The 9,963-nt window shown below is 43.1% G+C and overlaps 1 protein-coding gene across 1 annotated transcript in view; it reads right to left on the minus strand.

Annotated features, from left to right (window-relative positions):
* LOC138164765 (bromodomain testis-specific protein-like) overlaps positions 1-7,655 on the minus strand; it is a 32,563-nt gene extending 24,908 nt beyond the window's left edge. Inside the window, exons 1-6 of the mRNA XM_069092728.1 lie at positions 7,424-7,655; positions 6,171-6,308; positions 4,599-4,713; positions 3,464-3,639; positions 2,770-3,123; positions 448-576 (exon numbers count right to left, since the gene is read on the minus strand). Of these exons, the coding sequence (XP_068948829.1) occupies positions 448-576; positions 2,770-3,123; positions 3,464-3,639; positions 4,599-4,713; positions 6,171-6,308; positions 7,424-7,612 (1,101 nt within the window). The 5' untranslated portion in view covers positions 7,613-7,655. The remainder of the gene's footprint in view (positions 1-447; positions 577-2,769; positions 3,124-3,463; positions 3,640-4,598; positions 4,714-6,170; positions 6,309-7,423) is intronic.
* Between the last annotated feature and the right edge of the window lie 2,308 nt (positions 7,656-9,963).

The following is a 9,963-nucleotide window of genomic DNA, read 5'->3' on the forward strand; positions in this document are numbered from 1 at the left end:
CTGTGGACAAGCCAACAGCCAGCTTAGAGGAGCACGTTCCAGGCCATGCCCTCTCCTCCTGGGTGACAGAATTCCTGGGTTCTCGAACCATCTGGGGGTTCTTCCCATCTCTCCTGAATGGGCCTCCTGCTCAATGAGGTGAAAACCAGCCTGCTGCAGGGGGGCTACCCTCTTCTTGCTCCCAGGAAGCAGTCACACACACCGCTGAAGAGACCTACTTTTAAGGGGACCATACAAGACGACCTGCACATGCTTCATGCTCAACCACACGGAGGGACCCTTCATTAAGAGGGACTAGTCAGATCTATTTAATCAGACAGTGAAACCAAAAAAGGGCTAAACCGCTGCATTCAAACTTTGGGATTCCTGAATATTAGTTATAAAAGTCACATAAACAGAAACTACATTCTTAAAATAAAAAAATAAAGATTTGAAATAACATCTCACCTGAAGGGTTCTCGCCATCGCTACAACCTCATGATCTGGTGGGTTATACTTGTAGCAATTCATAAACATTAAGCGAACATCGGCAGCAAATTCATGTGTGTCCTTATATTCTTGGTTATCCATTTTTTTCTATTAAAAACATTCCAGAGTTTACTTAAAGCTCCAAAAGCACACCAGAAACAAGAGTTACCCCTAATGAGCACATCCTGGAAGAGAGATGCATCTTGGTGCACTCTCTGGCACATCGTTTTCCCTCCCTTTCCTCAAACATCAAAGGACAGCATCACATACGCTTCAAGTCCACATGCTCCAAGGTACAAACCCTCCTCCAGATGAGGCAGAAAGCTAGCTGGGCAGCATGGATGATCAAAGCCTTGAAACCAGATGACCCCATGTCTGGGGGGAACTCCACGGGATGGGGGACATGCACTTAACGCCAACATAATAAGATGTGAACAGCGGCCTGAGAGGCAAGACTGCCCCAGTCCCCACACAAACCTATGCCAGCAAAATCCAGAAATAACAAACCTAACAGAGACCAAGAAATCCAGTAAGAAACTACAGTGAAAGACTCTGTCCACACAAAAGAGAAGCATCAGGAAAATGAGCCTGCCAACAAGGACCGTCGGCCTCAAAGACCCAGTTTGTCCACCCAAAAGAGAAGCATCAGGAAAATGAGCCTGCCAACAAGGACCGTCGGCCTCAAAGACCCGGAGGGGCCTAGCCTGGAGGTGACACAGTGCAGGACCACCAGAGGGCAGAGGCCAGGGGAGACACAAAGCACTGAGAGGCCTGGCCCCCTACAAGTGCTCCCAGAGAGACCTGCAAACAGAGCAGGAGGAAAAACGAGGGACTGTGCACAAGAACCCACATAAATACCAGCAAGAAAATGAAGCAAGGGTTTAAAAAAAGAAATGAGAGAACAAGGAAAAGCCACACAAAAGATAAAATAGCCAAGCATAATTATCAAGGAAAATTATCTGAAAACCATAACAGATGGATCAACCAATGACTCTGGAAATCAGGTCAAGGAGAAATCATTCAAGGATCACTGGACTACTTAAAAACCAAGATTAAATACTATCCTGTACACTATTTTTTAAAAACCATTAACATAAAGAATCCATCCTAACCTCCAAAAGGAAGCCCAAGAGGAAAAGTCCCAGGAATACTATGGCCAAAACCTCAGAAGTCCAGCAAGCATCCCAAGCAGCTCAAATCCCAAGGAATCCCATCAGGGATCACTAAAGATACGCAGCTTCTACTGTTAATACGACCTTAGACCACAGTAGCCCCAAAGGCCAAAGAATCAAGAATCACTTGGATGAGAGACCAGAGCCAGGAGGGAGCTTTGGAACACACACAGCCCAGAGAGGCTTAGAAAGGTCGATTTGAGTCACTGAGAGGCACTGTACAATCACGTCACTCTAGCATTCTAACGGAGAGAAAAACAAGTATTCCTCCAGTGTCTTAAGGTCTGTAAATGACTGCACAGGACAGTGGCAAAGATGAAACAAGGAAAAAAGAGTCTCTGGAAGAGAACTGGTTCTATTCTGAGGATCTGGGAGAAGAAATAAGGGAAAAGAAATACTCAGTGTAGAAAGGATGAAGGGAATAGAAATTCCATAATTGGGACTCATGGGAACATGACTATGAGAACAGAGAGGAAGAGATGGGGAAACAGGCATCAAAAGCTCATTCTCATCCAAAGTGGAGAAAGGAAGGGTGGACAAGATGATCATAGGTAGATGACCAAACTCCACATGGAACCCAACAGAGACTAGGGTGGGGGCGGGTACAAGAGGGAGAATACAACTTGGGAGGGAATAGGACAAACCATCTTTCTGGGCCTGAAGGGAGATTACAAGGAGAAAATAGGAAAGCAAACAATTCTAAGAGGGTATCTCTTAACTGTGGAATGCCTGAACAAACTGGAAAAGGAACTCCCATCATGCCATATTAAAGGAGAACAGGGATCATTTGAGAGAATCCTGGCTACCATGAAATGACTTGGAGTGAAACAAGCAGAGCCAAGAGAACATGTACAAGGAAGGAAGGACCCAAGGCCTTAGGATCAAACAGTCCCTCAGAGAGCAGGGATGCAGACACATCCTTGTTCTAACAGCTCCATGACATCCCATCACTCTGGTTTTAAGTGCAGCACTTTCTGAGCAGTGGTGGGAATACATTAGGAAGCACAAGTTTGGGATTCGTAAAGCTACAAACAACAACGAAACAAAAGTTAATATAAAACCATAACCTAATCACACAAGGTCACGAAAGGACCATTTAGTTAGATAAACAGAAGACAAAACCACTTACTTTAATTGTTCCAAGGTCCATTGGATTTTTAACAACATCATAGTAATTATGGAGTCCTAAAGCAGTAACATCCACAGGCTTGTAAAAAGGCCAAGCATATGCTACATGTTTCTTTGAAAACATTTCTTTCAGAATCTCATTACAGTATTTTAACTGTTCAGTTAATTTAACACTTTTCACAACTTTATATTGTTGCTGAGAATCTGGTACAATATTCTTCACTACTTTTTCTTTTAAAAGTGGTATTTTAGCAGATTTGTGTTCTGCCAGATTTGGTGAAGATTCACTACTTGCTGTAACTATTAAAGTTGTAGGGGTTGTAGTATCTGCTTTTCTTTTCACACCCCTTTTAACCTAGAAGAGAATTCATAATTTAAACAATCACTCAGAACGCTTACTTTTAAAGAACTTATGGAAAATATAAATTATAGCATTTAAAATGAAAAAAGTAGACAATTCTAACAGTAACACTTAAACTGGAGGTCCAAAAATCCTTAACAACAAAAAAAACGTTAAAAAATACTTTGCAAAAATAAGCAAACAGGAAAAGCTGTTCAAGCATCACAGTCCCTTAAAAAAATAAGATTTACATGAGATGATTTTATTGCCATCTCGATTTTAACTTTTTGCTCAATACATAGTTAAGACATGATATGGCACAACATCCCAGTGTTTCATCAAGCTCTGTCCTTACTTGTGTCACAGCCTGTGTGGTACAGCTTGGTGGAGCTGCTTTAGCAACATGCAAGGAAGAAAGTGCTGTCTGTGAGCACACAGAAGATGGCATCACCTGCTGCTTAACTACCATGTCAGATGCCTTGGGGGATGTTTTTTCTTTAATAGTAGAAACTCCTGAAGATGGTTGAGTACCTAATTAAAGAAATGTTCAATGAATCAGATATTGACAGTTCTTTCAGAATTCCATTTTTATGCATTCACTTTAACACACACACGCACGCACACACACACACTCCCCCCCCGACATTATATTTCATCTACATTTCAATAACTTACAGTTCAACTGAAATTATTACATAACATTTTTTCTGGTTCAAACACTCTTTTCAGGCTTCCCCATTTTAAAATTAATGGAAGACAAAAAGGCCTTCCTTAAGGAGCTAAATGACTTTACTAATAAGTAACACTCAGCAGGCAGGTGCCCATCTAGCAGGGCAGTGCTCACAGGGCCGGAGCTAGGACCCAGCCTTCTTTGAGGATGGAAGCCTGAAGGGACAGCTCAGAAGCCCCATCAAGAGTCCCTTGGTGTCATGGGACTGGCTGCTCTCTGAAGTCACATCTGGAGCTGCATGTTCAGTACCACACCACCTGGCACTCTGCTGATGCTAAATTATGAAACGAGGCCACCAAAGCCATCTTATTTACAGCATATTGGAAGAATTCTGTTAAGAAGGGCCTCTCCTCAGGAGACAGGACACATTTTTTTCTCTGCAATTTCAAAACATGCTTTTGGGGAAAATGGCCTCTCTGACAATGCCCAGAGCTCCCCCTCGGCTCACAGGGACTACAAGGTTGTTCTCTACCAAGGTTCCACACAATTCCTCCTTGCTGGTCAAAATTAGAACCCAAGCAGCACTTTGGGAACAGGAAGTTAAATCAATGAATCAGCCAGCCCATCTGGTGTGAGAGCAAACAAGACACTGCAAGAGCTTGTAAAGGCAATGCATGATTGACATAGCTCTGATTCTTTTGAGAAAAATCTAACAATTTTTGAGAAAAATCTAAAAATCTAATCCCTTAATTTTTAACCCAAAACACAACACATATAAAGTTTTCAAACCAGGCACTCTCTCATCCGTTTTGTTTCTTACCTTTTCTTTTTCTCTCCTTTCCACCTATCACTACTTCTTCTGAAGGCATCTGAGACATTTTCTGCATAAATAGTTTCTCTAAGGCTTGTGCCATGAGAACAATGTCATCACCTGGCTACAAAACAAACGATAAGATTTACAATGTCATTCAGTTATAACTGCATCATTTAAGAAAATGCTTTGTGTATAGAGCATTTGGTATACCACAGAAGGCTTCATAAGCAAATCAGAAAAATTACCACTTTCCACATTATCGCTATTTGAATTTTACAGACAGATTCTCTGTCCAATGGAAATAACATCACTCTGCGTAATTATTATGCCAATTTTGTCTCTAGAAAAGAAATTAGGGCCTAGACTAAGAAGAGGAGTCACAGGGAGGCAGATGTGGGAGGAAAGGAAGAATTTCCCAGCATCTATTTAAGAGCCAGAAAACGCAGCCTCAGTGGTCACTGGGGCAGTCTTAGAGCTAGGACAGACCAGAAACCAGCTGGTCCAAGATTGAGGAGCCTCAGTTGGAAGCTGTTCTTGTCTCGAGGCGGGGAATCCCCTTGGGAGAGAGATGTCGCTGCACTCCCACTTGAACTGGGGCTTCTGACTTCTTGTCCAACTGTAGCTTACTTGTGGAGAAAAACACCTGCCCAAGAAGTGCAAACTTAGCTAAAGTCAACTTTTCCTTACCTGCCCCAGACATTTCTGTCTCCCCACCTTTGCTCATGCTTTTTCCTCTGCCTAGAATGTGCTGCCTGCCTCTCCTTGTTCCCATTAATTCCCATTTCTATGGGACAGTCTGGTCACCTGATGCTACCTGGGTGACTTCAGGAAAATCACTTAACCTTCCCTGAGCTCTCAGTCCCCACATCTGTACAATAATGGGCAAGCAGTCAAACTAGGATGCCTCTAGTATCCTCTGCTCTTCAGCGTGAGGCTATGAACTTCTAAATGTTACCTCTTTCAGTCAGTCATGACCACCCGCCTGCCCTCTCCAGAGAGCACCCTACCTAAACCATACCCGTACACACACCATCTGACAACCTGGCTGACCCCAGGGGAGCCACTACACTTGGACCAGGTCTGTGTAGACCTCTGCACCAAGAGCAATACAGTGATCTGTATATAATAAATGTTCGATGTTTGTTTAATTGGAAAAAAAAAAGTGACAAAACAGTGCATACTCAAATACTGAACTGAGATTTAGTTTGAGACACAAGGTAAGAATTCAAATGTCAAGTATTTGAATAATTAAGTATTTGGGGCAGCTGGTAGCTTCGTGGATAGAGCACTAAGCCTGGATTCAGTTATTCTAAAGATAGCCTCAGGCCCTTCCTAGCTGTGAGACCCTGACTAAGTCCACACATCCCAGGGTCCAACGAGATAACTGTAAGCATATACTGATACAGAGATATTAGCTATTACTGTTAGTCATTGGATGAAAACAGTAATAAACTCAAGGATGTATAGAACTAAAATGATAAACTCAATGTATTTTTATAGTCTCTAACACTGTTAAAACAACATTTTTCTAGAACCTAGAAACCATCTAATCAATAGCCATGATTAAAAGTAACAGACCTTGTTATATAAATAACAATTGGCAAACATTGTCTTCAAGTCTTCTATACATTCTGATGCTTTCGTGTAGTATTTATGTTCCAAGCGCTTTTTAATTGTACTCAAATCCATTGGCTTCTTAATGATGCTGTAATAGTCCTGCAGGGTTTAAGTTAGGAGAATGTGAACGCTCACAAGAACACATTTGCCATAATTACTGGTGCACAAATCAAAGAAGCAACATTTAACTTTCATTATACTTAAACCAAACAGTCTTGTAATAACAGATCCAGTGTCTGACTGTCATAGGAGTATTTACACAAAAGAAGAGGTTCACTTCTATAAAAAGAACAAACAGCATTTTAAAAATATTACAGAATTACACAAGTAACCTTATGCCAAAGTTGGCAGATTTGTGACAAACTTGCCATTAAACTAAATATAAGGAAAACTAGTCTATTCTATTCATGAACGGAATGTAACTGCAATGTGCACTTGTTAAGAAAAGAATCTGAACCACAATTTCTGAGAGAATCCTTTCAGGGAGGAGTCACAGGTGGGGGGCAGGGGGACAACTCAGAGGATGTGCCGCCCATCCATACCGATCTAGCATGTGAGGCTACGCTCCCCCCAGTGATGTTCAAACTGGCCAGTTTACAACAGTGTGAGGACAATTAAGCAGCCCAGCTCTGGAATTCAGCAGATTATTCTTAACGACTTGGGTAACCTCTGGCTTCAGCCCTATCTGATGATGCTTTAAGGATGAAGTGTCCATAACAGTACTTTGGGGACAAACCAACTGCAAGCTTAAGGCCAGAAAAAGGATCTCCTGGTTTCAGAGTCATGCCCCCTTCCCTCTCTGGGGGGTGGGGGGAGGTGGAGGGGGGCAGTGACCCTACTGACCAGCCACCACACTCCTAAACTATCTTGACCTCGGATTTCACCCTGATGGTGAACTGGGCTATGACTCAGCTGACTTTTTCCAGAGCTGCCTCCAAGGACCAAGGGATCCAATGATCTGTCCCAGTCAGGGGCAGAATCTGAACCCAGGTCTCCCTAACAGAGCACAGCCCTCTATCCAGGTGGCCTTTTCTAATCCACTATTTCACTAACTCCTAAGGGAAAAGCGCCTGTGACCAGAATGCCAGAGCATGGCTGATGGAGGAGTCTCGAGGGCTAAGGGAGATGGAGCCTGCCCCCACAGATGCTATCCGCACAGGAAGGGCAGCCCCACACTAACAATCCCAGGCCTGTGTGGCCTCACCCCTGCTCACCGGAAGCTGGAGCTTGGCGGCATCCACAGGCTGCTGGAAGGGCCAAGAGAAGCTGTGGCGCCACAGAGCCTTCAGGACCACCTTCTGCAGGTGCTGCAGCTGATTTGTGAGGCGGCCAGTTTTTTTGGCATTTATGAACTCTGGGGGAGGGGGGTTGACAATAGCTGTCTGCCGACTCGACAGAGACATTCTGAACAGCTTTATGCTGATGAGATGCTGTCTTCCCTACACATATATCCTGGGGAGGAAAAAAGCAACATGTGTTCACACTGAATTCAGGTATGCAAATTAAAAGCCAGGTGAGATCACCACCCAAGCCCAAGAACCCAGGCTCTCGACATAGCCTCTAGCTGCCTCCTCTCCCCTTCTAGTCTAAGGGTCACAGTCTGACCACTATCAGCCTGACACACAGCAGTCACTTAACTAATGTTCCTAGCCCAAAGGGAAACAACAGGCAGGCAGGCACAGACCAGATACAGGGTAACTAACCTCAGGCAGAAAGGCACTGGCAGCTCCAAGGTGGTGGCCCTTGGTGGAGCCTTAACAAATGCAGAGATCCAAGGGGAGGAGGGGAAGGGCCCAGCAAAGACAGAGGCCCAGAGACCAGAGTGCCACTTGTGGGGAGACAGCCAGGAAGACACTTCAGCTAAGCAAAATGAAATGGCTGGGCTGTGAAGGGATTCGGAATTTAGAATTCATCCTAGAGGTACCAGGAACCTACTGGGTTTTAAAGTGGTGTCATGGTGAGTGAGACCTACACTTTAGAAAAATCACTTTACAAGCTGCATAGAGGACAGCCTGGAAAGGGGAAAGATGAGGGGCAAGATGATAAAATTAGACTAAGGCAACAGTCCACATAAAGGGTGGCAGGGCCTTAAAGTGCCTTCCTTCCTATGTCAGAGACTGTAAATTTTCTAAGTAAGATAAGATGCAAGGAGGTGAGAGATGCGGTACTTCTGAAGTGGGAGGATTCTGTGCCAAGATGGAATGCGGTCTGAGGGTAAAGAATCAATCCATTAGTCACCTCCTGAAAACCCCCAAGATTATTAAGGCCAAAATACAGAATCTACAGGTCAAAGAAAAATAATAATTCAAGCAGCCAGAGAAGGAATGCAAATTCTGAGGAGCCACAACTGGGCTCACACATGATTTGGTTGCTGCCAATAACTAAAGGAATGTAAAGCCTCAAATCCCAGGCAGAAGAGCTAAGCTCATACCCATGAATAACGTAGCAAAACTAAGCCTCCTCATACTGAGTGGAAAAAATAAAGACTCTAATAAAATATGGGCCTTCCAAGCATTCCGGATGAAAAGACCAGAGCTGAGTATAAGCTGTCATGCAAACACAGGCGACAAGAAAATTATGAAGGACAATCACAAGGGGCTTAAGGAGAGATGGCCCATGACAGCACTCCCTCTGAATCCCATCCTCATCCCAGAGGAATAAGCTGGGGATATGAAGGGGGGTGAATGACACAAACCTCACTGTCATTCCAAATGATCAGAAGAGAAAATACACACAAAGGTGGGTACAAAAATATACTTTGAACAGGGAACCGGGAAGAGAGCACATAGACTGAAGGAGGGATCACAGAGGGTGGGTGGACCGCACCACACCTAGATGCTCCATGATAATGTTTGCATTTCTGACATGATGAATACTGATGCTATAACCCACATCAACAAAAGGTCTTGGGTGGAGGATCCTCATTTTTCTGAGGCCAGATTTAAGTTTAGGTCTTCCAGACTCCAGACCCAGTTCTCCAGCCACTAAATCACCAGCTGCCTCAGGGAAAGATCAGTCAGAAGCAAAACAAGGTAAAAGTATAAAATAGGGAGGGAAACAACAATCATAATTGTGAATAGGATGACCTCACCCAGGAAATAGAAAAAGTAGAAATCTAAAGTAGAATCTTGTTTACAAGAGCATTTGAAACAAAAAGACAATTAAAACTAGGGGCTGTAGTCAAATCTTTTTTGTTTGACCTAAAGGTTAAAAAAAAGTTAAAAGGGGGGCAGGGCAGTTAGGTGGCTCAGTGAATAGAGAATCTGGCCTCAGACACAACATAAAAAGAAACAAACAAAAATCTAGTCGTGTGACCTTGGGCAAGTCATTTAACCCCAAATGCCCTCCAAAAAAGCAAAAAAAAAAGGACAGAAGTAGCAATCAGGACCTTAAAGTAACAACACAAATAGACCTCAAAGAAAGGGAAATTACATTTTGGTGAAAGCATAAAGAATGAATGGCTATCAATACTAAACATAGACACATCAAAATGGTATAACATCTAAATTCTTAAAGGAAAAATTAAATAAATTATAGAAAGAATCATTAACTATAAGTAGGGCACTTAACTGAGCCCTTCTCAGACCTAGGCAAACCTCAACAAAATAAAGAACCTGAGTAGAATTTCAGAATAAGTTAAATAAAAAAGAGCTCTGGAGAATAATGAAGAGGTATACAAAGCATCATGCATGCATCTCTGAGCAGAGAATAGCATCTTCACAAAAATTATGTACTAGAGCACAGAATATCAGAG

Source organism: Petaurus breviceps, unplaced genomic scaffold (genome assembly GCF_028583685.1).
Source record: "Petaurus breviceps papuanus isolate PSGF00001 unplaced genomic scaffold, PetGlider_PUasm1.0 207, whole genome shotgun sequence".
In the NCBI taxonomy this organism is placed as follows: Eukaryota; Metazoa; Chordata; class Mammalia; order Diprotodontia; family Petauridae; genus Petaurus; species Petaurus breviceps.